General features: G+C 41.0%; 12 protein-coding genes across 12 annotated transcripts; 3 read left to right on the plus strand and 9 right to left on the minus strand. All coding sequences in view use genetic code 12, as the record gives it.

The window, feature by feature from the left end:
• Positions 1 to 199: 199 nt before the first annotated feature.
• Positions 200 to 2,407, plus strand: PICST_54331 (predicted protein; the record flags this gene model as incomplete). The annotated part of the gene is made up of 2 exons (XM_001382389.1): positions 200 to 842; positions 885 to 2,407. 2 exons carry the CDS (start codon positions 200 to 202, stop codon positions 2,405 to 2,407), a joined length of 2,166 nt encoding a protein of 721 aa, XP_001382426.2.
• A 125-nt stretch (positions 2,408 to 2,532) lies between these two features.
• Positions 2,533 to 3,430, minus strand: PICST_66908 (predicted protein). The gene has a single exon (XM_001382937.1). The coding sequence runs from the start codon at positions 3,380 to 3,382 to the stop codon at positions 2,633 to 2,635; it is 750 nt and encodes a 249-aa protein (XP_001382974.2). The 5' UTR covers positions 3,383 to 3,430; the 3' UTR covers positions 2,533 to 2,632.
• A 728-nt stretch (positions 3,431 to 4,158) lies between these two features.
• Positions 4,159 to 5,808, minus strand: MNT44 (alpha-1,3- mannosyltransferase; the record flags this gene model as incomplete). Its single annotated transcript, XM_001382938.1, has 1 exon — positions 4,159 to 5,808. A coding segment is annotated over one exon (1,650 nt), but the record flags the coding sequence as incomplete, so codon positions are not given.
• A 2,494-nt stretch (positions 5,809 to 8,302) lies between these two features.
• GAP1.3 (general amino acid permease) lies at positions 8,303 to 10,235 on the minus strand. Its single transcript, XM_001382939.1, has one exon. The coding sequence runs from the start codon at positions 10,215 to 10,217 to the stop codon at positions 8,448 to 8,450; it is 1,770 nt and encodes a 589-aa protein (XP_001382976.1). The 5' UTR covers positions 10,218 to 10,235; the 3' UTR covers positions 8,303 to 8,447.
• A 2,594-nt stretch (positions 10,236 to 12,829) lies between these two features.
• Positions 12,830 to 13,720, minus strand: PICST_55048 (predicted protein; the record flags this gene model as incomplete). The annotated part of the gene is made up of 1 exon (XM_001382940.1): positions 12,830 to 13,720. One exon carries the CDS (start codon positions 13,718 to 13,720, stop codon positions 12,830 to 12,832), a length of 891 nt encoding a protein of 296 aa, XP_001382977.2.
• Positions 13,721 to 14,183: 463 nt separating this feature from the next.
• Positions 14,184 to 15,299, minus strand: PICST_34985 (predicted protein; the record flags this gene model as incomplete). Its single annotated transcript, XM_001382941.1, has 1 exon — positions 14,184 to 15,299. One exon carries the CDS (start codon positions 15,297 to 15,299, stop codon positions 14,184 to 14,186), a length of 1,116 nt encoding a protein of 371 aa, XP_001382978.1.
• Positions 15,300 to 16,011: 712 nt separating this feature from the next.
• Positions 16,012 to 16,665, minus strand: PICST_41720 (predicted protein; the record flags this gene model as incomplete). The annotated part of the gene is made up of 1 exon (XM_001382942.1): positions 16,012 to 16,665. The coding sequence occupies one exon, from the start codon at positions 16,663 to 16,665 to the stop codon at positions 16,012 to 16,014; it is 654 nt and encodes a 217-aa protein (XP_001382979.2).
• Positions 16,666 to 17,753: 1,088 nt separating this feature from the next.
• PICST_34987 (predicted protein) lies at positions 17,754 to 18,632 on the plus strand (the record flags this gene model as incomplete). The annotated part of the gene is made up of 2 exons (XM_001382390.1): positions 17,754 to 18,405; positions 18,499 to 18,632. The coding sequence occupies 2 exons, from the start codon at positions 17,754 to 17,756 to the stop codon at positions 18,630 to 18,632; spliced, it is 786 nt and encodes a 261-aa protein (XP_001382427.1).
• An 898-nt stretch (positions 18,633 to 19,530) lies between these two features.
• On the minus strand, positions 19,531 to 20,976 carry OST1 (oligosaccharyltransferase; the record flags this gene model as incomplete). The annotated part of the gene is made up of 1 exon (XM_001382943.1): positions 19,531 to 20,976. One exon carries the CDS (start codon positions 20,974 to 20,976, stop codon positions 19,531 to 19,533), a length of 1,446 nt encoding a protein of 481 aa, XP_001382980.2.
• A 660-nt stretch (positions 20,977 to 21,636) lies between these two features.
• PICST_29755 (predicted protein) lies at positions 21,637 to 22,363 on the minus strand (the record flags this gene model as incomplete). The annotated part of the gene is made up of 3 exons (XM_001382944.1): positions 21,637 to 21,699; positions 21,950 to 22,077; positions 22,234 to 22,363. The coding sequence occupies 3 exons, from the start codon at positions 22,361 to 22,363 to the stop codon at positions 21,637 to 21,639; spliced, it is 321 nt and encodes a 106-aa protein (XP_001382981.2).
• Positions 22,364 to 22,866: 503 nt separating this feature from the next.
• Positions 22,867 to 25,335, plus strand: PICST_29756 (predicted protein; the record flags this gene model as incomplete). Its single annotated transcript, XM_001382391.1, has 1 exon — positions 22,867 to 25,335. One exon carries the CDS (start codon positions 22,867 to 22,869, stop codon positions 25,333 to 25,335), a length of 2,469 nt encoding a protein of 822 aa, XP_001382428.2.
• Positions 25,336 to 25,622: 287 nt separating this feature from the next.
• PICST_15898 (putative GTPase activating protein) lies at positions 25,623 to 27,725 on the minus strand (the record flags this gene model as incomplete). Its single annotated transcript, XM_001382945.1, has 3 exons — positions 25,623 to 27,202; positions 27,236 to 27,434; positions 27,483 to 27,725. Coding segments are annotated over 3 exons (2,022 nt in total), but the record flags the coding sequence as incomplete, so codon positions are not given.
• Between the last annotated feature and the right edge of the window lie 116 nt (positions 27,726 to 27,841).

Consider the following 27,841-nt stretch of genomic DNA (forward strand, 5'->3'; position numbering starts at 1 on the left):
TCCAAACACTACCGAAGCACTATATTCTTTTGGCCTCGTATAGCACCAAACCATCAAGTCTTCCTTATTCTCTATCTCATATTCTTCATTATCTCACTTTTTCCTGTACATACATTTTTCACTATCGAAACACGATTTTACTCAAAGCCATGAATCTTTCACAATAACCAGTTGCAGAATAAAACAATTACAGATCCAGATGGTTAGACGAACACGCGGAGCGAAAAGAAACAAATCAGTTGATTCCAGTGATAACGATGACTCTCTTTCAGATGCCAGCGACGAAGAAATCGTAACCTCGAATACCCCAGCTTCTAACTTGGATAATGATCAAAAGACCCATTACTTCGTTACAATCAATCTGAAAAATCGCAACGGCAATTCGTCGTCGATGCTAGGCTCGTTTTTCGAGACTCTCAACCCCTTTAAGAAAAGGAAAACAGCTCCTGCTGAAGATTCCATTCCTAAAACACCGTTTCTCCAGTTATTCAATGGACAAGAACCTCCGGAGGCTGTAGCCAAGCGATACCAACTCTTTGTAGACACATGGAAACCACAACTTGAACAGATTGAATCAGAATTGAATCAAGCCAATAATGCCTTATTTCTGAATCTTTTAAAATTCATTGACGAAAGGGGAGCAAAATCCAGACTTCCTACCGCTTACGTACAATTAACCACCAACTCAGCCAACAACTTGCGGATAATGCAAGATTTCAACAACTATCTAAAACAACAGCCAAAATTCAACAATACGACTGTGATAAATCTCATGTCTAAGAATTGCTACAATATCAAATCAACCTTTCGCGAAATCATCAAACAGTTTCTCGAGGCTAACAGTTCAGATTTTCTTCAGGATCTGGATGTAGAGGAAAAAGAAGATGAAGAATTTAACATTCAGGGAAGAGTCAACTATGACTTCGACATTGTCAGGGACTACTGCATTTCAAACATCAAAGACTTGAAGTCGTTTCACATCTTGATTATTATCCAGGACACAAACCTGATGTCCAACCATGTGCTCAATCAGTTGATCCGAATACTCCATTCTTATTGCACCGAGCTTCCTATCCATTTGGTGTTGGGATTATCTTCCGAAAATGTAGGCAAGTGGATTAGTGGAAACCTCAGCAATGAAAGTAGAATCATAGTAGACGGTAACAAGTTCAGCAGTAATGATAATATAGATTTTGGTTTCGAGCTCTTAGATAAACTCTTCTTAAATCCCCATGGAATGAGTTTGATTCTTCACCCGCAGTTGACCACCATTATCCTTAACAGATTCAAGTATTCCAACAACTCAATCGACGCGTTGATAGCCGAGATCAAATTGGTGTATATGATCCATTTCTACCAGCAACCGTTATCGCTCTTGTTGTCTGTAGCACCTTCGGAGATCTCAAGCTTGGGTCCGGTGCATCTTCAGAGATTGCGTAAATTACCTTCCTTCAAGAAGCATATCGAGCTCAACTTGGCTAGCAAGTCGTTCAACTATCTGTTCTTCAAGCTGTTGTTGACAGATGACGTCGTTCTCGTACAGGAATTTGAAAAAGCTTCAGTCAACTTTGGGGAGTATCAGAAAACAGTGTTGAATGCCATCGACATAGTATCGTACCTTCAAAAGTTTGGGCATAATCAATCTCTAACCAAACACAAGTTTGACTTGTACAATATGATTGCCAACAACAAGTTTGTTCATTCCGTGTACTTGAACGAGTTATTGAAATCCATATCCAAGTCTTCAGAATTACAAACGAAGGTAACAAACAAATTTTTGTTGCCAATTTCTTCCCAGTATCAGGGCCAGTATGAAACAAAACTTCTTCTAGATTTGTCAGCGCAGAAAGCCCCTGAAGATATAATTGCTGCATTCCGCAATTATTTCAAGAATCCTCTTCTACAGAAACCCATTGAGGAAATGCTCTTCAACGAAGTCTTCACAATGAATGGAGGAACAATAACACAAGTACCTGAGCCATTGTTCGAGGAGAATTACGAAAACTTGATGATAAATCTCATTCGTCCTAACCTTCGTTCAACACTTGAACATGGTCTTGAAAATAGTAACCCTTATTTAAGCAATCCCTTGATAGTGGATAGTGAAAGTTCACAGAAGGGAACTTTGAACCCTACGTTGACATATTTGTTCAAGGTTTATAAAGAAGCACCAGTGAATATCAGTATCTATGACTTTTACATTGCTTTCAAGCTGTCTCTCGATAGAAACAAAATTAAGGAGTTGTTAGAGAAGGAAGATGAAGTAGACATCGACGTGGATGAGGTATGGGAGAAACTTACTTATTCGTGGTTTACGCAGAACTGTTTCGAGTTGATGATGATGGGACTATTAAAAGAGAAACCTAAGGGTGACCACTTGGAGAAGGCAATATGGAAGGGTGTATAGGAATATAGATCTGCTCTAATATAATAATGAATATATAGAGAAGTTAATGAAATGACCATATCATAGAGCCGGCAAATTATTATTGCAAGTGTATCTTTTCAACAATCTTATTTATACATAATTACCAGAATAAAAAGCTTATATTAACTTAACCGTCTTTCGTAGGGAATAACAAACTCTTAGAGAGTTACAGGATTATACAGATTATACATAACAATCAAACATCTAAGAAATAGTAGTGTCCAAGGACTCTGGAGCATTCTCTTCGGCCCCGACCACAGGCTCTGTTTCTTCGTCAGGCGAAAACTGTTTTGGAGGCGTAGCTGCAATATCGTCATCTTGCTGAAGTTTAACCTCAGTATCTTCTCCAGAATCCTCGCCTTCTTCAAGAAGGTCTACCGGACCAGAGTTAGAAATCTGTGGCACAGTGTTGATAGTTGCTTCTACAACAGAAGAGTCGTTTTCAGAAACTTCTTCAGAAGTCTTTTCAGTGCCTTTTTCAGAATCTGTTTCAGTGTCTTTTTGAGTGTCTTTCTCAGTATCTTTTTCAGTGTCTTCTTCAGGGCTTTTTTCGGCACTAGCTGGAGACTCTTCGTTTGAATCCTTAGCGTCTTCATCTTCATCTTCGTCTTCGTCGTCGTCGTCTGCTTTTGTTGATTCCGGTTTCTTCGACTTTCCATTTTCCTTTTCAGCGGCGGCGGCAGCAGCAGCAGCACTCTGTTTCAACTCTTCTTCCTCTTTTTCGGCTTCCTTTTCCATCTCAACGTCTGACTTTCCACTGGGTAATCTATCAGTTCCGGAATAGAATGCAGCCAACTTATCACTGGCTGAAGACACTTGTTCTTGCAAAGCTGCTCCATGGCCCGATATAGATGTTATTATCAAAAGCGCAATGAAACTCAGAAGAATGAGGAGAATCATGAACCGTTGGCTCCGGAAGATCCTGTTGGAGATATGGCTAGAATTTGCATACATGGCGATAATTGAAATGAGGTAAGATGTCGCAAGATGAGCTAGGGATTTTTCAGCTTTTCGCTCGGTCAGACTTCCACGTTGGTTTTATAGATTTTCAAATACCTTCACGTCCTAATCCTTCCACCCCTTTGTTGACCAGATGGAATTCAGGCAAGGGAAGTGTTGCATATTAGAAATAATTCTAGACAGGAGGCGATGGTCGTGTGCAGCCTTCCTGATAGACTCATATATTTTCTTGTTTTGGTCCTGAGAGATATCGCGTCTGTGGTGCATTTTAGATGGGCTGCGAAAACTGCGGGAGAGAAGGGGCATATGAGGTGGAATACCAGTAAAAGAGCTTAAAATGATAGCAATAATCCTCTTCCGCCTTTTTCTTTCTAACCTGTTTAAAATACAAGAAGCAAAGAAGAAAATTTGTTGCGGACCATATCCAAGATATAGACCTTCTACAGAAGCCTCCATTTAAGCCCTTACGTCAAATACGGGCACTACTGCGTCATTGTATTTCCATTTCATTATGACTACGTTCATATTCTAGCAGAATCTTGCTGATTTATCTCTGTATTCTTTTATGCCGTTGACTAATAATAATATTATAATAATATAGTGTCTCAGAATGGAAACAACAGACTCCAGAATCCACTGTTTTCAATTTGGATGTTACTCTTTTGGTTCACCTTTGCTTGCTCCAACAATTGAGCCTTGACACGGTTCTTCAAAGGTTCTTTGTTGTCAGAGTTCTCCTTTTCTTCCTTCCTAATCTGCCCACGTGAACGGTAGTCAAATCTACTCATCCATGTATTTCCAAGCCATTCAAAATGTTTTATTTCGTTCAGATTGAACTCAATGTATAGTCCCTGTGATTCTTCAGTATCACCTTCACCCACAGAACTGTAAGCACACCAAGTATAACCAAAACAATACTGTCTCATGTTAAACCACCCGCGGTTAGGTTCACCAAGGTCGTTGTCTGCGTGGACAGTTGGTGCTGGAGGAATGATGGCGGCCTTTATTTTCAACTTATCCCGCATGAAAGTTTCGTATTCCTTTGTTGTTTTGAATTTGCTGTATCTCTTCTTATCCCCAGACTCATATTCAAAGTCGACTTGAAAAACTTGGTTGCAGAATTCAAAACCAGAGTTGAACCAAAGTAAAGTGTGGTAGTCTTCATCGTTGAAATGGGCAGGATGGTTAGAACATATTTCCTTCGATCTTAACTTGACTTCTTTGCCGATATCTTTGAATCTCTCGGCCTTAGGAGTAACTTCGCCAATAGCACCAGCAAAAAGCTCGTTGAATTGGAACTCATTCTGACCCAAAATCACAAGCGCAAGCCAAAACAATTCCTTATCTCCATAAACTCGTGATTGAACGGTGTTGTAGAAGTTCAACTGAGCCATGATCAAAGGTTGTTCAAAGTACCTTCTTCTGTCTACAAGTACCAAACCACTTTCCATCAAATGGTTCAAACGATAGGCAAAAAAAGGCAACTGCATGGTCGAATTGCTTGGCTGTGCCAATCCAAACATAACTTCGTCCACCTGGGTGTTCATGAGTTTTTTGAAAAAGACGAGATCAGATTCTGGACGGAATTCAATAGTGGAACGATCTTTGTAGAATAAAGTTCCTGATCTCTTGTATTTCCTCAATTCAAAGAACTCTGATGGTGGTATCATTATTACGGTATCAGCATCAATAAGCATCATCTCTTCAAAGGTATTGAACAACACCGCAAGGATCTTGTTGCCAAATCCCCCGAACTTGCCTCTGTAGTTTTCAGCTATAGCAGGCTCCACATTTACGAAAGTAACATCCTGGACTGGGAAAGTGTTGAATGCAGAAACTGAAGCCTGGAGAATTTGATGCTTCGATTCTTCAGACAACGACTCTGGGGTATATATGATTTGTATGGGGAGATCGTTGAGCAATGCTCTTAATAAGTGAATTAATCGGATGGTGCTCTCTAAATGGTGATCTGCAATAGTGAGAACTATACCTTTTCCCGATAATTTATCTCTGAATTGTTTTAAGAAGGGTGTCGATGCGAATGGATACATAGAAGAGATCAATGCTGTTTTCTTGCCACCGTTTTCATAGATGGGAGATTTCTGAGACAACCAGGGATAGAGTTTGTTTTCCAAGTGTCTTGTAGTAGAGAATATGGCCTTCTCCTTCTTGGTGATGCGAGACCCTGGCTTTTGGTTGATGAACTGCAATCCTTTCAATTTTGACTTTTGGCTAGAAATAAAGGCATCATTTTGTTTCAGTACACCAGCATCTTTCAAGAAACATCTGTTGAATATTTTCAAGTGGGCCATATAGTCGTGGAGTATTTGTTCTTCTTCAGAAATCAACTTGAGGATCTCTTGGTATTTTGGCTCCAATTGGCTTAATTCCTCTTCTGATAATTCAAGCTTCGATTCGTCTACTTCCTCTCCTGCTTCTTCGAGGGCTTTCTTCTTCAGCTCTTTTATTTCATTAATTTCATCTTCTTTGAACTTTTGGAATCCACCATTATGTCGACTATTGTAATGGAACTCGCGGTGAGCGTTTACTATTGGTTCCACGACTTGGCCGTTCTTATTGTTATTCTCTTTGGTCAATTCCGATGCGTAAAGCAGATTGAAGTATAATGTACATCTGTCGTCGTAATCGTAATTGCTCAACATGTAGTTCATGTTGGCGTTATAAATGTTCTCATTTGATGATGAGGTAGAATTGCGGAGCATGTCCAGATACACCAGAGTCCTCACGACTGGATCTTTTAATATCCCCTTCTTAGCCGAAAAGAGCTTAGGGTAGCGAGCATTTATCAAACGTCTGAACAGCAGTACAGCATGTTTGGCACTTGATTTAGCACCCGGCTTAGAGGCCTCCTTAGTAGCAACAGCATGGTGATACTGAGACGACTGGTCTGGGCTGAGAAGGTAGGTATTGCTATAAGCAAAGTAGAAAACCCCTAGCATCCAAAATACCAAGAGCCAGTTGCAAAGCGATCTAGTCCGCCTGTTACGTTTGGGAGAATTCAAGTTATGCAACGACATGATAGTATAAATGCGATATAGATGATTGGAAATGCGGTTCTAGATGAATGGAGGATGGATGAGTCTAGCTTCAACAAATATATGGATTGTTATGATGGTATGAATGCAAGGTATTGCTGAAGCACCAATACAATGTAGCAATAATGGTTTTCAACAATTGATACGGAATGATTAAGCAGAATGCAGAGGAATGTTTTCGATATGGCAATGCGGTTTCAACTATAGCAGTATATGGATAGCACGAAACTGAAGTGCAACAATATCAATTCCCTCGACGAGTAAATACAAAGTGAATCTCAGACCCCGATAGAATAGAAATCAAGATCTTCTGGTCTGCCTGTCAGGTTGTGCCAAGCGTGCAGCTGAGATCCTTCTGTGAATAGAGACAAAGCAACAACTCTTGATGGAAGTTGAAGAAGAAGAAGCTGAAAATCACAAATCAGTTTCAAATCATCAATATACACTGATTAGGAAAGTTATCGTCTCAGCTAAGGTGAAATATGGCGCTGAAAAATACACGTGGGACACCGATCAGGTTGGTAATGCTGCGAATGCTCTGGGTGATGCGCAATGCGGGAAAAATATCTCGCGAAAGGCAAAGTTATTATTGCGCAGGACTTCCAGCAATTAAATTAGCATTTCTTGGTTGTAATTGAGGAAGGCTTGTGCGGCTAAGGGCTCTCGGTAGTAATGGTTGGGATCAAACATACTTTAACGAACGGTGCGAGCTCTTGGACGCTTTTACATCCATTCACACCATATACTTGTTGTAGCAGCTGGTCGGGCATCCTCATCTCCACCGATATTTTTAGAAACTCTGCTCAGCACATAATTTATTAATTTCGCAAAAGCTGCATTGCTTTCATCACAAACAGCTTATTCTGTATTGTGTCCTGCAGTCAGTGCATAGAATAAAAATATTTCTGTGGCTTGCCAAAACTCTCCAGCGGCTAACTGGCAAGCTTAAGAAATATTTAACACTCGTATGAGCAAAAGCCATGCTGAAGCCATCTTGTCATAAAAATTCTGTTCATGTCTATATATAGTTGTAAACAATGACATAATTCTACAGTAATTTGTTGTATTTTCAGAGTCCGAGACGTTTGTTGGTGGCACAGCGGCTAATTTACGGAATGCAGTACACAACACACTGTGCAGCTGACAATGGAAGTAGAGACACAATTTAGATCTGACAAACTTGACAGATATGATAGGCTCCTTTGATTTCTACGATCTTAGAGGTGAATGATTCTGAGGTTTGACCACAAGGTTCAGAAAAGTCCACCAGCACCCCATGAATAAGCTGCCCTTGTTGCACCACTCCCTTAGCCCGGCCCAATGATTAGTTCAGGTTCTGAAATTCTATGACATTTCGCAAAAGTAAGGTAAACATGGCGAAGCATGGCCACACATTTCGTCACAAAAGCTCAAAGGGGATAAATATTGCCGAGGTAAACAAACTACAAATTAATCCATCTCAGAAATGCCCAACTCTGAAGACATCTAAATTTCTCATTCCAGGCTTAGGTTTAGAGCGCATAGGTTTTCTTTTCAGGGAATTTTGCGCAATCCTTGTTCACACACATTTCTTCACATCAAACGTTCACTAGTTCATTCTAGCGGGCTCTAGAGCAACCGGTTAGAGTAGAAGGTTTGCACGATATAAAATTAATTAAGGGTCTAATTTTCTCGGTGTATATCATAAAATGGTAAAATTGTAAGCAGATCTATCGAACTCTTTTGTCCTCACCATCCCTATTTACTTTTCCTCTATTCCTCCTACCTCCATTACTCCTAACTCCATTGCATCAGTGGATTGTTTCTGCTCTCGAAAGCGAAGTACTTGGACGTGTCGAGAATTCTACGAAATTAAATTATCAATAAATCTTTTATGTATTAAAGGTGTAAACGCAACTGCATCGACAGTTATCTATTTAACGAGGAGTTCAAGAATTGTACAATTATTAAAGGTAAGATGAGATGTGACGAAATAAATAACCTGGTACTCCACTTTCAGTGAATCAACACCAAAAGTGGTAGACTCTCTTGTAGAATGGCAAAGAGGCAATGTAGGCCTTTTCTTCGACAATTTCTTGCTTGACCAAATCCAAGTCCAATTCTCTTCTACCAGTATCAATGTCAATTTCCTTGGCTGGGATGTATAATCTCCAGGTTCTCTTCCAGAGTTTGTGAGGAATGTAGAATACCAAAACAACAGGGAAACCCAAATAGGACATGAAGAAGTTTTCAGCGTTTGGCTTATCGCCAAGAGGCCACACAGCAATCCAGAATTGGGCAATCAAGACCAAAATGTTCAAACCAGCACCGAAGATGGCACCGTAGACACCAACTTGAGAGGTAAAGGTAAGTTCACTAGTGTCTCTACCTTGAGCGTACAAGGCACGTCTGAATCTGATCAAACAGAGGTTGATGGACATCCAGGTGAAGATGGAAGACAAACCAGAAAGGGCTAACAACCAGTTGAAGACATCACCAGACTTGCTAGAAGCTGTGATGTAACACAACAAACCAAAGACACATTGCACGATAATACCGACTAATGGACGACCACGCTTGTCAATGTAACCAAAAATTTGAGGAGCCTGGCCAGAAGCAGCCAAGGCAGCTAAGGTTCTGGAAGAACCAAAGACCGAGGAGTTACCGACAGATAAAACAGCAATCATGATAACCACGTTCATGACGGATGGCAAACCACCAATACCACCGTTCTTGATAGCAAGCACGAATGGAGAGGCGGATGCATCAACAGAAGAGGTACCAATTAATCTTTCGTCGGTATAAGGAACCAACAAACCAACCAAAGTCAATGAAATAACGTAGAAAAGGGTAATTCTCCAGAAAACTTGCTTGGTAGCCTTTGGCAAGGATTTACGAGGGTTGGCAGTTTCGGCTGCAGCCAAACCACACAATTCGGTACCGGCAAAAGCAAAAGCAGCCGAGACGAACACCGAGCAAACACCCTTAAAACCGTGAGCAAAGGCACCTGGGTTATGCCAGTATTTTCCACCGAGGTAGCCACCTTTTGGACCACCACCGCAGACCAACACTATACCCAAGATAATGAAACCGACAACAGCAATAACTTTGATGATCGAAAAGACGAATTCAGCTTCACCATAACCTCTCACACCGAAGAAGTTAATAGCGACGATAAGGACGTAGAAAATTGTGACAAAAGCGGCAGAGTTGGTATGACTGTCCCAGAATTTCACTGTGATAGCAGCTGCAACCAATTCTAAAGGTAACACAACCAACCACTGCATTGCGTAGTTCCAGGCCATGGCGAAACCCCACGAAGGGTCAATGAATCTCGAGTTGTAAGTAACGAAAGCACCGGAAACAGGGAAAGTAACAGCCAATTCACCCAAGGATTGAACTGTACAGTAAATCATGGCACCAATCAAAATATAACCAATAAGAAGACCAGCTGGACCACCGGTTCTCAAAACACTACCGGAACCGACAAACAAACCAGTACCAATGGATCCACCAATGGCGATCATTTGCAAGTGTCTGTTCTTAAGCGATCTCGACAAAGGAGAGTTGGCAGTCATCACAGCAATCTTTTCAGGTTCCGACAAGTTTGGGTCGATACCGTAGTCTACAGCATCGGCTCTCTTGAAGCCATCGACAAATCTGCTCCAGCCCTTCAATGGTGGAGCATTGTCCTGCTTATCGAAGGCATCGATGTAGACACCGCCGTTTTTTTCAGTAGAAGAGCCATCGGCAGCTTCTCTGGATCTGATGTAATCCAATTCTTTTTCAGGCATGTTGGAGACGAAAGGAAGGGATATGAAAGAAAGAACCAAAAAACTAAAACCAAATCACACCAGTAGTGAGAAATCGAATTCGGGGATCCCCTCCACATATATATAGATGAGCTGCAACAATCTGGAGCCTGAAATGGGAATGTAGATTAGCTTACATTCACAATAAATTGGCTTCACCAAAATTAAATCGCAACAAAAGCAATGGCCTATTTCGTATCTCCTCAAGCAGGTAACAAAAAATAATGAATTCAAAAAACAAAAAAAAAAATGAAATATAAAAGAAATACGCCGTCGAATGTCTGATAGGTGTCCCGCTCCCCCAAGAAAATAACGCCAGCAGGCTATACTCTGGAGATAACCACCGGAAGGCGTAGCCTCTCTAGAGGATATTTTCACCGGCCATCCTGGTACCTTTCATTATCCTAAGCAGAGCCATTCCGAATTGGGAAGAAATCTCTTATCAGTATATCTTGTGAATAATGGGGTATGTGTGCAGCGTGCAGGCATAAGGTGCAATTTCCGGCATCAAGCGCCTGCCAGGCTCAACTTGGATTTTCAAGTCTCTAGAAATGCCGTACAGAATTCACCAACCAGCAATCACAATGCCTTGTCCCTGCCACCGCTTCGTGTTACGATTGTCTCAGACAATTTCGAGACAAGCTTTCCTATTAGTTGCGTCTTACCATGAACAACTATCGCTATCGTTATACGAAGCCGAGGCTTCTGCTCTCTGATAGTTTCTTCGGTGATGCATGGCATCGCTTGACTTTTTCATAGGGCTTTCGAGAGGTTGCAGATAGTGATTATCCACAGTTGCTCACGCTATTCACGTCCACAGAGCAGCTCCCGATAAGCTTGGGTCACCAAGGAGCCACCGTCTTTTTCGCAATGATATTGCAGTTGCTTTTTGGCGCCATGTCCTCTAACCCGCTCTGTAAATTTCAATCTGATCCGAACTGCTTCCAATTGCTTCCCATACAAGCGACAATGATCGGCAAGTCAATGGAAATGTACTAGTCCATTCTTCCATCTTCACCCACCAACGAATCGCTTAGTATGCAATCCGCCAGAAATGAAATGACGGTACGTCCAGATAATTTGATAAGAGCGGAAAAGGCTGTATCTCGGAGACACAAAATCGTCGCATCTACCAAAAATAAGGCATTGCTTTTACAAACGCCCATACCATTTCAGTTATTGCCTAACCCGATAAACTATCAGCAAGGGTTATTTTTCCAAGACAAGAAGAGCTTCATCGCCAATTAACTTCGTAAATGATAAATACCTCCAACAGCTTGTTATCTACCGGAGTAGCGAACTTGCAGGTTAATTACCGGTGCTGACCTCGAGATTAAAGGCTTGCATTTGGCGGCTAGATGAATTAAAACCTGCTGATTTACCAATTTTGACAATTCGATAATTCCAGGTGAATCGCATATTTTGCGAATGGCGTTTCATGTAGAGGTGGAAAAACATTCTCTATGTAGCGTATGTCGTTCTTATCAAATATTCCATACTCGGCGTTTCGCGACGCTATCGTTAGCTAGCCAAACTAAACAATTATACGAGATTCAATGCTTCCTATTCATCTTCCTTATTTTTTATCTGGTAGAATTCAATAGCTGCCTTGCTTGCTCGAGCGTTCGTAGCCTCGAGTGAGCTCCGGACGAATTTCTTGCCGACCAGAAATCTTCTGACACAAAAAGAAACGCCGCTAGACATATTTCCAGGCAGAGCCTTTCTTTTCGTTTGACGTATCGCAGCAGTGGCATTCTTCACGTCAGCGGTCCCAAGCCTTTTCGGCAAATAATTTCCTTCAGTTTTATAGGAGCGGGGCAAGTTGGTGTTGGCTAAGAGTTGGCAATTATTGGCATTGCTTAGCTACGAAATTTTAGTCCCCCGTTCAGAACGCCATAATTCGGGGTTTTAGGCCGTCAGCGCCAAGAATGATTTGCTGTTCGGTTGAATCGTGAAATTTTTAGTCAAAAGTGCCTCGAGTGTCGCATTTTTGCCGTGGACCTAAAAAGTGATTTCCCCAGATTTTCATCTCCTATTGTCCGAGCTTAATAATTATTGTTAGGCCATCCATACATGTTTGTCCAATTGTGGGGACAGTATTGATGCCGTGATCCAACGTCCCCACCTATTGTAAAGCTACCTTTGTCTCGAACTCCTGAAACTCCTTGCAGTACTCAACCACTTTGAGAAATAAACTTGGTCACATATATTTTGTCAAATCCCCTATTGTAGCTGTTAGGCTAGTAGCACTTGGTTAAGGTTTTGGCAAACATCTCATGCCTGTAGAGACAATCTGGAAAACCTCAGTTTCAAGCGCCCAGCTTGAAAAATTAGCGAATATCGAACATTTCTGCCTTGGCTTTCAATGGCTTTTATTTCAACAAATGCAATTTCTCTGTTCTTGCAGAAATACATACATACATACATATATATATATATATATAAAGTTCTTGCCTTGCCCCATTCTCATAAAAAGGTCGGCTAGTGACGGAACCTTTTCAATGGGTGCAAAACTGAAAGTGCCTTGCGTCCAAGCCGTAGATCCTAGTGGTACACGCAGACTGCCGTTCACCGCTACAGATTTACCTCTAATTTTAATAGGTACCGTTGAAAACGGACACAACGTTGCCTCCCACAATGACATCGAGTTTGCCCTCGGCGTTGGTAACTAGAGTGACCTTTAGTTTAGCATCTCTATTGACTTTGATACCTTGCTTGATATTAAGACTCTTAACTTCCTCTTTAAGGAAAGCTCCTACGTAAGCTCCTACGGCTCCAGCACCACTACCGCATGCTGGATCTTCAGTTGAGCCTTCAGCAGGAATTAAGTTCCTCATTTCGTAAGTTCCGTCTTCGTGCTTACCAAAGAGTCCAAGCCCGGACCATCCATTGGCTTCGCTGACTACACCGATCTTTGTGAAGTCTATTTGTACGTCCAACACTGCTTGCGCATCCTTCAATTGGAAAATTGCCCACTTGGGACCATCGTCAACAAGCACAGGAGGAGTCAGAGCAGCTATAGCGCCAGCTGGAAGACCCAAACCAACTTCTGTCTGTGCAATTGCTTCTTCTGTAATAGGCGAGAACTTGTAGTAAGGCAAAGTAAAGGAGAGAAATACATTGGACAAATCGTTCTCGTCGTAGTTTTCAACCCTAATAGACACAAGCCCAGCCTTGCATTCTTGGATAATTAAGCCGTTCTTGGGCTTAATTCTTCCCAGTTCCAACAAAGAAAAACACGTACCCAAAGTAGGATGTCCAGCAAAAGGCAATTCGTTAACAGGGGTGAAAATACGAACCTTGTAATCAGCCGTTGGCTCAGTAGGTTTTAAGATGAAAGTGGTTTCCGACAAATTGGTCCACGTAGCAATATCCAGCATTTGCTCAGAAGTTAAGTCGTCGGCATCGAAAAGAACCGCCAAGGGATTTCCTTTGAATTTAACGCTGGTGAAGACGTCCACTTGTTTGAATTCTTTGGCTCCCATTTTTTGTGATTGTGAAGAAGTTGATTGCAACCATTTTGCGAGAGTGAATCACTGCATCTTATAGGATTTCGCGATCATATCAAAATGACTCAGAAACTGAACTTGTGGCGGTTGATGACTAATATGGTACAGGTTGAATTGCTTGTTGTTTGATACATTTGATACTTTAATGGTTTTTATTCTCACTGTCTTTTAACACTTAATTGAATCACAATTTCCAATTGGACAAACTTGTCCCTACATTATTTAAATTATGCATGGATCTTAGGGGGGTTTATTAGTGCGGAATTGAGGATGAGTCCAAATTTGCAGCCGTTCTACAGTCGTTTAATCTCTTAGTTGTATATTCTTACGAAAATTAATATAGGTTAACTCTAGCATTCACAGATATACCACCAATTTCTTTGAATGTCTTAATATAGTAATTAAAATAATGTCAAGACTCTCTGGCTTCCTCTCTGGCTTATTTTGCAACTCTCGACCAGTTCTTGAAATCCTCTTCACCGTACTGGATACTTCTGATCCATTCGCTGATTTGCTTAGTGAAAGCTCCAGCCTTCCCATCTTCTACTGGAACCTCGATGGCTTCACCACGGTGCTCGATGTTCTTGATTGGAGACACAACTGCAGCAGTACCAGTACCAAAGGCTTCCACTAACTCACCCTTGAGTGCTCTTTCCTTGACTTCGTAGATTGTCAATGGGCGCTCGGATACAATCCATTCGTTTGAGTTCAATTTTTCTCTAGCCAAAGTTAAGGTACTGTCTCTTGTTACACCAGGTAAAATAGTACCATCCAAAGGAGGAGTGACAAGTTCCTTCTTGCCGTCAGCATTCTGAAATACAAAGAATACATTCATGGCACCAACTTCAGTGATGTAACCCTCTTCGCCGAACAACCACAAGTTCTGGGAATGACCTCTCTTGGCAGCCTCACTTTGTGGCTGGATACAAGAGACGTAGTTGGCACCCAATTTGAAAGCTCCAACACCACCTGGCCAGGCTCTTACAGCATAGTCAGTGGCTTCTAAGGAAACAGGCTTGAATCCTTCTGCAAAGTATGGCCCCACAGGAGATGCAATTACATACAATAGAGCCTTATCAGGAGCAGCCACACCCAAAGCAGGAGTTGTACCAATCAAAGTTGGTCTCAAGTACAATGAGTAGCCATAACCTTCAGGCACAAACCTTTCATCAGCAAGCAACAACTTATCAATAATCTTCATGAACTCTTCTCCATCGAAAGTTGGCAACGATGCTCTGGCGGCAGAGCCGTTCATTCTTTCCATGTTCTTGTCTGATCTGAATGTTCTGATCTTGCCATCCTTGTCACGATAAGCCTTCATACCTTCAAACAATTCGAAAGAGTAATGAAACACACAGGTGGCTGGATCGAGTGAAAAATTATGGTATGGCGACAATTTTGGAGTACCCCAACCGCTCTGAGCAGTCCATTCTACTTCCAACATATGGTCAGTGAAAGACTTTCCAAATGCCAATTTTTCCTTAGGCAACACTTCCTTTGGATTAGTGGTTTTCTCAATTACCAACTTGGTTGAGTCTAATGGAGCAGTAGTCATTATTAGAGGCAATCTTGACTTCTTGTAACTTATTGTTAATTTGTTCTAACAAAACCAGGTTCTTTGGGATATGAACCAGATATCGAGTGGTATTTGTAGATGCTGCTGATTTAGAAAATCGATGGTGAAAAGTTTGTACTTGTTGGTATGAGTCAATTTGGTTCAGTAAGGGAAATATTTCAGTAACCGATTATGAGTCTGGGGTTGGATTTCGGTTATCGAAGGAAAAAAAGAGCATAAGCCAAATCTGAAAAGAGTAATAGAGAGATGACTAGGAACCAGATCGAAACGCCGGTATCGGAGCGGAACAATATGTCCTAGTTTCTATATTGGCATGGTTTATGGAATGTTGTGAGTCAATCTAGAGACACCTACTTGTTTCTGGAATTTCATTCATTTATATCTTTGTAGACTGAATTGATTTTACTGGGAACGAGGAATTGTTAGGGAGCGATATACAACCAGATAACCATGAGAATTCTAATATAGTATCATTTAGAAACGAGATAAGGGATAAGAATAAATGCATTTGGATAATCAGATAAAGGTAGAATAAGTTCCCTTTCCTTATTCTCCTATACTCTATTTGAAAATTTGTTATTCATATTTGCAAATATTTTTCGTTTTTCACACAATTCTTCCAGAAATCTACTATTCTTACATTATTCTCTTCTTTGCCTTTAATTGTATTAACTACTCTTTCTAACCCAGTCTACTTCTGGTACTCGTCAGGATAAAAGATCAATCTCTCTACACCTTTCTCGGTCAACACAACCATTCTGATGACACCACCAGAAGAACCGTCCCACTTAATGGCTTCTGACAATGCAGTCTTGATGAATTCAACGGTCTCATCCTGTTCCATGTCATGCTTGAAGTGCTCGTTACACCAACCGTAGATGAACGTCGATCCCGAACCAGCAATGGCATAGTCTTGTTTATGTATGGAGCCTCCAATAGGAATCAGATATACACTACCCTTATTCTTTTTGTCGTACCCAGCACAGATGATACCAGCCGTCAAATTGTCCTTGTTGTTGTAGCACAACTCCTGGAAGACATTGGCTGCTACTTGTGTAGTAGGCTTCTCGTCATTCGGCAATTGTGAAGCGTAAATCTGGAGATAGTATTTGACAATATCTGCAACAGCCTGAGTGTCAGCAGCAGAACCAGAACGACAGCAATATATGGTGTCATGGATCTGGGTCAATTTGTCTGTGACTCTATTGGCAATGTACGAGCCAGTGGTTGTTCTGGAATCGGCGCCCAATATGACTCCGTCCTTGAACTTGACAGCCATAATGGACGTACCCAAATTAACTTCACCCTTTTTCAAGTGATTGATATCAACAGAAATGCCATTCATCTTGATGCTTTGTTGAATTTATACAATTGATGTGATTATGATATGAAGTAGTTATTATAGAATTCTATGACAATTTCTATGGATTCCAATCCAGAGTATTGAGTAAGTTTTCAATGATTTGAAAAAGAGCTTTATCACTAATCAAAAGAGCAACAAAATGATAACAGAAAGACGAATTGATCCGTTATTCCGTGTGATTTGTTCAACTGAATATATATCCCACTATGACTAGGATATAGAGGCTCTGGATACGTTTCTGTGCCAATTGAAGAACAAGACTCAATGGTAATAGCGAAACAGAATTGCCACTATTTCGAACGGAGATTTATTGTCTAGTCACATGATGATATTCACCTGACCATATTCACCTGACAATGTGCACATGACTTTGTTTCCTCTGCGTATGAAATAGCCGCCCGGTACACGCTAAATTCTCTCCTACATAATACTAAAATATTTAAGTACACAAACACGACTATTTTTTAACGAACATTTATTAGCCGCTGACAATTTTGTACACAGAAATCAAGCCCTATTTTGGCTGGGGGTGCCATTTTCCTTTAAGGCGTAGGACGTGGTCGAGTTGTTTTTGTGCCCAAGGGTTCCGTAGCATTGTTTCTCTGGAATATGGACCTCCACATCTGATCTGGGCTCTGTCTGAACACGCTATAAGTCTATAAATAGTAGGCGGCTTAGGTTAGATACGACTCACGTAATCTTTTTTCTTGAGGGTTTTGATTTATTTGTTTCACTAAGGCGATATTAGCGAGCCCTAGTATTATATAAGACATCCGCTTACGCTCCCACTCCCACATTTCCATTGTTGGGTACTTTCTTCTCGTACTTTGCTGTCACTTCAGTTCCACATCATAGCTTTTTGATTCTCCTATCGTTGCTGATTCGGTATATCTGTCATTAACCGTATAATCCACGCTTACCAGTGAAGTCTTGCGTACCACTACTAATTGATTTGTATCCAGCTAAAACAATTATATCATCACTATCTTTATTTGCTCTGCGTTTCGATCTAGCTAACCACTCACTGGTAGTATACTTATTGACTTATATTGACCACATATCATTTCATTATGTTATTCTTACAGACCTTCCTTCTTTTCATTACCATTTCCCTTGCGGCGCTCATTCCCCAGTCGGGCCAGGCAAAAGATGAGCTCACAGAACAGGAGCTCCAGTATCTTGAAGACGATCCCACCATTACGCACAAGGTGACGTTTCAATTTTCACAGAAGGAAGAACCGGATTCGCCTGATTCAAAGATATTGGGAGAAATCACAATGGGAATGTTTGGCAAGACAGTCCCTAAGACAGTTTTCAACTTTGTTAAATTAGCCAACATGACTCACGGCTATGGCTACGAGCGCGTTTTATTCCATAGAATCATTCAGAACTTCATGATCCAGGGAGGTGACTTCCAGTTTGGTGACGGCAGAGGGGGCCACTCTATATTCGAAAAGGGTAAGTTCAAGGATGAGAACTTCGAGATCAACCATAACAAGAAGGGCAGAGTCTCAATGGCCAACGCTGGGAAGGATACCAATGGCTCTCAGTTTTTCATCACCAACACTGATGATTGCACCTTCTTAGACGGAAAGCATGTCGTTTTCGGCCAAGTGATTGGAGGATTCGACACATTGGCAGCAGTTTCTGCCGTAAAGACCAACGACAAAAACAGACCACTTCTCGATTTGTTCATTAGTAACATCAAAATACAAACCTTGAGTAGCCAACGACAATCTGGACCTAAACCTGTGGTGCCTACTCTGACCAAACCTCAAACTATGGTTAGTGATCCAAATGCTAAGTATACTGAAGTGATATCCGAACCTAGTCCCAACTACATCTACTTGATCGTCGTGATCTTAGTGGTAGTGATATGGTTTGCCTACTCCAAGAGTTCGTACAAGAAGAATGCCATCACTGACATCAAGGACTCTGGTATATTTTAGAGGCTATGAATATATATAAAGAGATTAAGCTCTTGTACTTGTAGAGTTATACAGAGATTTTTTGTCCACACTTTTTTTAAGCAGATTGCTACAATGAAGTGTCATTGTGAAATCGAAATTGGAGTTCACAAACGAGAACGAATTCTGGGGAAGAGTGATTGACAGTTCCTGTGGCCCATATTCTGTGTAGCCAGGTTTCTCGCTTGGGTTTCTCGCTAGACACAGTACTCTCTCTACTCTGTCGCTATTTTTTCTCGCTATTTGCGTCTATACATTCTCTGCCTAGAATCTTATCTCTTCAAAACTCTCTTTTCTATTTAGCTTCATTTCATGTCTGTGCCCACAGACAAGTTTCCCATAGTCCAGGTCAAGAACTTGCCGTACCATACATCTACCAGCACCTTGTATGAGTTGTTTGGACAGTACGGCACTATAAGTCAGCTTAGGGTGCCTGATGAGAATTTTTCAGATTCAAAAGCCAATCTAGGAACATGTTTTATAGTATACAATAATTTGTCCAGTGCACAATTGGCAGCTAGTCGGTTGAACGGAGTGAACCTCGAAGGCCGGTACTTAGTGGCGACGCATTACAGTGTTGACCTGACGAAGATTGATGCCGAAGATATGATTGTTCGGAAAGAAGAGTTGTCTAGATTGAAGCAGGTGTATGGTATAGAATGAATAATTAATGAAAGAACAGAAAACATATGTAGAGAGTAGACAAAATGAAGATATCACTGACAACAACAAAGAAGTGTAAAAACTGTACCGACAGTAAGAAACGTCAAGTTAGTAAGGATAGCAATATGCTATAGGAAAGGCATATTCAGACAATACAGTTTCATTTACAGTTACAGTTACAGTTCTTATGAATTTATTTTAATACTCTATGTACGACCTAGTCCTTCTTCTTGTCCTCGATAGAAAGATCCACGAGGCCCAACAAGTAGTAACTGATCAAACCAACGAAAACAAAGCCCGAGATCTTGAGCACCTTCAACAAGTAGCTGGATTGTGTATACTTATACATGAACAACACGTCCAATCTGTGCACATCATCAAACAAGTTCTTGTAATGAAGCGTGACTCTGACATGACCATTGGAAACATCCAAGTAAGACAATTCATTGTCTACGGTTAAGGATTCAAAATCGATAGGAGATGAAACATTGACAAACTCAGCGTTTTCGGGCAAGTAGAATACCAAGTACGTGTTGTTGTAGGTGACGTCTCTGACGGCGTTCAACAATGGAACCTTGGCAATGTATTGGTCATCAGTTCCACTAACCTTATGGACATGGTTAGCCAACTTTCCGTTCCAACCAAGAGTGAAGTTGTAGTTCCAACCACCAAACAAAGGGAATCTAGGCTGCAAGAGTAAATGGTCCTTGACTCTGTCGTGTGAATCAACCATACCTACTTTGTCTGTATAGTAATAGTCATCAAAACTATCACCTATTGTTGGAATCTCGATATGGCTCAAAGCCCAATGGTTTCTGGTACCTGCAAAACGTCCCACAAGCCAGTCTACCCTGGAAAATCCAGTTGACAACTCTGCACCAGTGTTGGTCAACTCATAGTACTCTTCAAAAGGCAACTGTTTTACATTTGAAGCTGGGATCCAGACAGATCTGTTCAAATTCTGGACGAAACCCAAAGGACGATTGTGTTCATACAACAATCCCATTGGCTGCAACGTGAATGGTTCAAGATAATCAAATACTGGGCCATACTTCAACGTTTTGTCCTCTACACGTGGTCTGACATCTGGAACGTTGTCTGATGCAGAGAAGTTACCTGTCTTCAACAATTCCATCTCTTGACCTTTGGCTACACCTGTGAAAGTCAAAGAGTAGTCGGTAGTACGATATGGCGAATAGGCAAACTTGTTCAACTTGAGCAAAAGCAGCTGGGTGTCTGCCATCTTCAACGAGGCTGGCATTGGCAGTAACGTGCCGATGTAGACATAGTTGACCTTGATCTCAAAGCTCGAGTTGGGCGAAATTGGAACAGGTAAGGTGATCTTGAATAGCTTTCCAGCTACCACCTCTTCGTACTCAACTTCTACATGACTAGGATTCAACAACGTGACCAGTACTACCGAAAGCTCGGGAATGATGTCAAAACCATCATTAACGGTAAAATAGTAAACACTCTGCGCTTGAGTGTTGATGTTCTTCGCTTCAATAAGATTCGTTTCCTTAACGTAAGACTTCAGAAGATCAATCGTCCGGCTATAATGAGAGTTTTCCCAAACGTCTTCCAGAATTGAGTCAATCAACTGGGCCGAACACGTGCTCACCACAATGGCGGCCACTACAAAGAGCTTTTTCCACCAAAACATGCTGGCTCACAGAGTTTGAAGTATGTTGAAGAAGAAGTTACAGACTCTACTGTGAAAAATTGGAAATCTGAACAACACGCTTGAATGGGTGAGGGTACTGCAGGTAGTGGAAGGTAGGCTCAACCGTGGGAGCCCTGGCAATAATATAAAGGTGTTGGATTTGGTTGAACGAGATGATACCAGTAATAACTGTTGCTAATCTTGACAAACAATGACCTTTTAGAGTACTTGGAAAGCTTTCAGTCCATTTCTGCCGTTTCTGCTGGAAGTTCTGAATTATCTATTGAAATACTGATACTGCATACACGCGTAATTGAAACTTCCGAGTTGCAGCCATACACTTCATCAAAGGGAATAGAAATAGCTATAGAACAGACACATACATACGTTATATTCACAATAACCGTTCATAACTCTCCACCATTCATCTCATTCCCTCCATTTGCAGTTAGATTCCAGAGGGCTAATCTACTGTTATCCGAGTACGGCATATAAGGAAACTATATAGCATGAGTTGCAGCCAATAAACTTCACCACTGGAAGAAGTAGATACTTCAAGTATTCGAATAAATATAATATCACTCCGAAAGATGACAACAAGCTCTCCACTGGATTTCAGCTCGTTTCAGTTATTCCTAGTTCATTTCGCTGATGGTCTAATCAGTTGATATTAGAGTACGGCATATAACCACACCAGTTGCAAAATAGTTGCAGCCGGCTAATCTGTCCATACTAGTAGAAGTGGTTGACTAAAATTGACGGACAAGACTTTCATAAGCGCCAGTAAACAAACAATGGCATCTGGATTTTCCAGATAAAGAGTCGGGAAGACGAAAACGCGTTTGAATGAGCTTGAAGTGCCTGCTGGCTGTTTCACCACTTTGTCCATAGACTTTTGTAACTCAGAGTGAAATTCCTACTATGGAACACGATCTTCTCTCTTTCGTCATACCCCACATGTCACATCACATACCCGGGAGCTATCATAGAGATTTGCCACTTCACCACCCCAATCAATATTTAGCAGCTGAATTGGGAAAAAAAGATCGATGGCAAAATCACTAAATTTTTCATTTTTGACCATGATCTGTTCTTTTCCATCTGAGAACACAAATACGAATACACCAATTGCGCAAAAAAAACTTACAATTGGACACATGCAACTAGCAGCAAATGTTGTCTACCACAGCCAGCAGTTCTCTTTCCACAGACACCAATCACACCACTTTGCTCACGTCAAACCAAGTACTGACCCACCTCCATTCAAGGCCGCGCTACCAGTTTCCACGTGAGCCGCGAGGTCGTGTCCTTCTTCAACAACCTGTGTGCATCCAATGAATATTTCCAGTTTCTCTGTTATGGCGGTCTGTTTTTGCCCTTTTGCCATTTCGTTTCAGAGCTGTCAGAGTCCTTGCTTCTTCAGGTTCAGCACTTTCCAGCGTGTGAAATACAGCACGAGACACGTCTTGTCTTCAATCTATTCTGATACTCTAGCGTTCCGTCTGTTGCTAGTAAGCCTAACTTTTCAGACCAAAATATTGTTTGTTTTTCGATCTGAGCACTTGAAAATTAGATTATAAGAATCAGCACTTGTATCTTATCATAAAATTGTTTAGAGTTTTGGATATTTGTGATATCTCTGAAAGATTGATACACATATAACTACCGGACGTGTTGATATTCTTATCCATTCATCTATTGTTACCACCGTTAATCCCAACATTGATTTGATACTATCGTGATACTATCAAAATTGATAAGTTTATCCAGACGTATACATCCCCATTATTCACCAAATCCGGAGATAATATTTCAATTTAAATTGAGGATAATTCGCGTTCCTCTTGAAGCTACTAATCTCTTATTATTCCTTCATTCTTCAATACGGTCATGTCGTTGCAAGACCTCATTCCCGTCGTCAACAAGCTTCAGGACATCGTGACCACGACCCAGTTGGCTGAGTTGGATTTACCCATTTTGGCAGTCGTAGGCTCTCAGTCATGTGGTAAGTCTTCTGTGCTTGAAAACATCGTTGGACGCGACTTTTTGCCCCGTGGAACAGGCATTGTCACCAGAAGACCGTTGGTGTTGCAGTTGATGAACATCCTGGAAAACGACCCCGTGATCAATTCTGACACCGGATTTCGTTCGCTGAGTTCGTCTTTCAGTAACGGTGAGGCGCTGGACGAAGCAGTCAATTTGGAAGACCATTTGAGACGACATGCTGCCAATGGGAGCTACCAACCTCCCAACGAATGGGGAGAATTCTTGCATATTCCCCATAAACGTTTCTATAACTTCCTGGACATCAGAAGAGAGATTGAAAATGAGACCCACAGAATCGCCGGACAAAATAAGGGTATTAGCAGATTGCCCATCAACTTGAAGATCTACTCTCCTAGAGTGTTGAATTTGACGTTAGTGGACCTTCCTGGTTTGACCAAGATTCCTATCGGTGACCAGCCCACAGATATCGAGAAACAAACGAGAAACTTAATCTTGGAGTACGTGTCCAAGCCCAACTGTATCATATTGGCTGTTTCGCCAGCCAACGTAGACTTGGTCAATTCAGAATCATTGAAGTTGGCCAGACAAGTAGATCCTACCGGTAAGAGAACTGTGGGTGTGTTGACCAAATTGGACCTTATGGATCAAGGTACGAATGCGTTGGATATCTTAAAAGGAAATGTATATCCCTTAAAACTTGGATTCATCGGGATCGTCAACAGATCGCAACAGGATATCTCAGACAACAAGTCGTTAGATGATTCGTTGTTCTCTGAACAACAATTCTTCCAGAACCATACGGCCTATAGGTCGATGTCTAGCAAGTGCGGTACCAAATACTTGGCATTGACGCTAAACAAAATCTTGATGACCCACATAAGAGACAGATTACCAGATATCAAGGCTAAGTTGAACACTTTAATGGGTCAAACTGAGCAAGAATTAGCCAGTTATGGCGAAATTCCATCGCATTTGAAAGATTCCAAAGAATCCAGAGGTGCAATGGTCTTGTCTTTGATGACAAAGTTTGCTACGACCTTTATGAACTCAATTGAAGGAACGTCAGTTAACGAATTATCAACAAAGGAGTTGTGTGGAGGCGCCAGAATCTACTATATTTACAACGAGGTATTTGGCTCGCAGCTAGCAGCCATTAATCCTACTCAGAACCTAACCATTCACGATATAAGGATTGCTATTAGAAACTCTACTGGGCCCAGGCCATCCTTATTTGTTCCTGAGTTAGCCTTCGATCTTCTTGTGAAACCACAGATCAAGTTGCTAGAGGATCCCTCACGTAGATGTGTGGAGATGGTCTATGAGGAATTGATGAAGATTGTTCACAATGTCTGCTCCTCCAATATTGGACTTGAATTGAACAGATACCCTCGCTTACAAAGCAAATTGATCGAAGTAGTTTCTGATCTCTTGAGAGAAAGATTGGGTCCCACTATAAAGTATGTGGAATCGTTGATTGATATACACAAGGCTTATATCAACACCAACCATCCCAACTTTGTGGGTGCAGCAAGAGCCATGAGCATCGTTGTGGAAGAACGCCAGAAGCAAAAGGAGTTCGAACAAAAAAGCAAAATGAGACTCGCTAGCGAGCGAATTTTGAACAAGAAATACAGCGATTCAATTGAAGAAGAAGAAGGAGACGATGAAAAGAACCCAGACGAAGATATAAATTCTGTGGATGACGTAATTCCTGTGAAACACAAGAGATCTGAATCTGGAAAGACTTACTCAGTCAAGGCCGAATCCACTCCTAATTTGGCAGGAAGCCAACACAACCATTATCAGCAAGAATCGTACTTGAACTATTTCTTTGGTAAGGATCCAGTTATTCACCAGCAACACATGCAGACTCAGGCACAATTGAACCCAACTCCTTTTAAGTTTCCACATCATCAAGAATCGTTGCAATTCAACTCCAACTTTGTCAATGGCATGGCCAATAACTCACAACCCAACTTGGATCATTTCAAGCTGATGAGTCTCACAGATTCCATTCAAGACGACTCGACGTCGTTTGAAAGTGATGAAACTCTCAACGACTTGACTGAAAGAGAGCAGCTAGAATGTGAACTCATCAGACGTTTGATCATCTCTTACTTCTGTATTGTTAGGGAAATGATTCAGGACCAGGTTCCCAAGTCTATTATGTGCTTGTTGGTCAACTACATCAAGCAACATATCCAAAACCGTTTGGTGGTGAAGTTGTACAGCGAAGACTTGTTCAATGAGTTGTTACAGGAAGACGAAGGTATTCAAGCGGAGCGCGAAAAGTGTATGTCTTTGTTGAAGACCTATAGAGAGGCCTCTAGAATTATCAGTGATGTCGTATGATTACAAGAGATTGATGAACACGTTCGTTATCTTCAAATATATATATAGCAATTTCAAAACTTTTTTTGAAAGTCCGTTCCGGGTCCATATGTACATATTCTATTTTAGAAATTAAATGAATGCAATTTTATTAGATGTATACGTCTCTATATGTTTCCGTTAGAAAAAACCTGTCGGTAAAGGCTCAATTCATAGCCCGAGATCTTCTTAGAAAATGCTATTCTTTGTTTCATAATGTCGTTATATTTTAAGGAAATTTTGCTCTTGACATGATTTCCATATTCATTAACATGGAAGTTGGAACTTTTAGAATTGAGAAGCTCGTAGACATACTCTTTCTCTTTCATGTTCATCAACGAATGCTCCAAACCTTGCAAAAGAGCCAAAGTTATGGAGATAAGCTTGATTGCTCTTCGATCTGAAATATCATTATCTACAATTGCGTTGCTTGGAGAAGTGATGTTCAGAGTATCGCTGGATTCTCCTTCGGCGGACTCTTTGATATGTTTGTCGTCAACGAGCAAGCTGTCAAACAATTTGAACCAAGTATCTAAACTTACGAAATTTAAATCAATGAAAAGAGTAAGCCACCAATTGAGTGTAATCAACTCTATTTCAACTTCGAGATGCGTGAGATGCTGGCATAGTTCGGGGAGAAACTTCTTCAAGTAGATTCGATGTAGGACCATTTGATCGATTCTTACGTTTTCTAAGCTGTTGAAAAATACCTGAGGAGTATTGTTAAGCCCTCTATACTTAGGGAGGATTTCCTCTACTAGTCCTATGAAAATCCAGAAGATATCGACTTCACTGAACTTCTCAAAGTTTTCGTGTTCAGCATGAGTACTTTTGCTTAATATGAGAAGTAAGTTACCAACAATTTTGTTCATACCCTGGAGATATCCGACATCAGGTCTATATGCAACAAACGCATATAATATTCTCTGCAATTTGTAAAAGTTCGGACCTGGTTTCAATTCAATCAAGTTATTGAAATAGTAGTTGTGGGGGAGAGTACGATGAAGATCGAGTTTAATCTGTTTCACATTAGCACGGATAATATTCTTTCTGTCGTTCGACTCTTCAGACTCCTGTGAGGTTTCTTCTTGTTCATATTGCTTAACCTCATTAAGCAATTCCTCGTATTCTCCATTGATCATGAGATTCTTGGCTCCCGATAATTCTAGCCAGAGATTGTATCTATATTTGGATGATATCCCAAATTTGTTGATGAGACTAAGCAAATGGTCATAATGAGGACTGCTCGGTCTCACAGAAGCATTCTTAATTTTACCAACACCAGCTTCATTTAGAAAATTGTTTCCCATCTTGATATCTAATTTGAGAATGTTGAGGGCTCGGATTCCGAATATTTCGCGAGCCTCATTATGCTCCTTTGTCATGTATTTGTAGTAGTCTTTTGTAATTTCTTTGATCAATGTATCCCATTGGTTCTCAATAGATTGGTTGGTGTGATCATGAATTTTGGATATCTCCTTAAGATGGTCGATAGTCTGATGAATTCCTTTGCTTCCAATTAGAATAGCCAGTGAATCATCCAATGAAGATGTAGTTATGGCTCTGGACTGAGTAGTGGGCGGTGGAGACTTGCTCTTCACTATCAAGTCGGCATCATGGAAAAAGCCGTATTTGTCAATATTGATATCTTCTCTACTGCTATCGAGACCAGTTTCTTCAGTATAGGCATCATTGCTACTATCCACGCTTCCCATATTCATACTCTCCAATTCTACAGGAACAGGAGTCTTGTTTACTTCCTCATGCTCAGTGGACTCATTAATGATATATCGAAGTGGAAACGATTTGGAATAAGGTCTTGTTGAAGTCTTCTGTGGAACGCTGAGATCTTCGCTGGAATTGAACCAACCTCTGAGCCAACTACGATTACGGTTAGCTTCACTATACACTTGGTGGCCCTCAAGTCCAGAATCATTGCCGTTAGAAACCGCTCGGTTCGGCACTGTTTTCTTTACTGTCTGTTTAGATTCTTTGGGTTCCTGAATATCGTCATGGATAGCCGTTCCTATCAAGTCTTTCAAGATATCATTCACATTACCTGAAACTGTATTGTCATTACGCTCGTGATAATTGTTGGAATTAGTATTGGCGTTATTATTTATGTTCACTTCTGACATTTCGTTCAACATCTTGTCGATTTCAAGTGTGGAGAGATTTCCGTATTCATTGCAGAGCTTATACAATTGCTGTTCCCTGGTGAACTTTTCATTTCGTAAGAGAATCAATTCTGTTTCCTTCTGTGCCAAATCCATAGACAATTGCCTTATCAAAAGCAACGGGTCGCTTCCGTACTTGACATTAATTATCTTGTTGATCTGAGAAGATTTCAACTGATAGAAGTTTCCTCCTAAAGAGTTGAGTATTGAAACAGGAGAAACCGAGGTTGTATGACGATGCTGTGAATTCAGATTATGAGTAGCTGTCGGCGACTCCAAACTGATCCCCGATTTGGAAATAGTCGGTATTT

This window comes from Scheffersomyces stipitis, chromosome 2, assembly GCF_000209165.1.
Source record: "Scheffersomyces stipitis CBS 6054 chromosome 2, complete sequence".
Taxonomy (NCBI): Eukaryota; Fungi; Ascomycota; class Pichiomycetes; order Serinales; family Debaryomycetaceae; genus Scheffersomyces; species Scheffersomyces stipitis.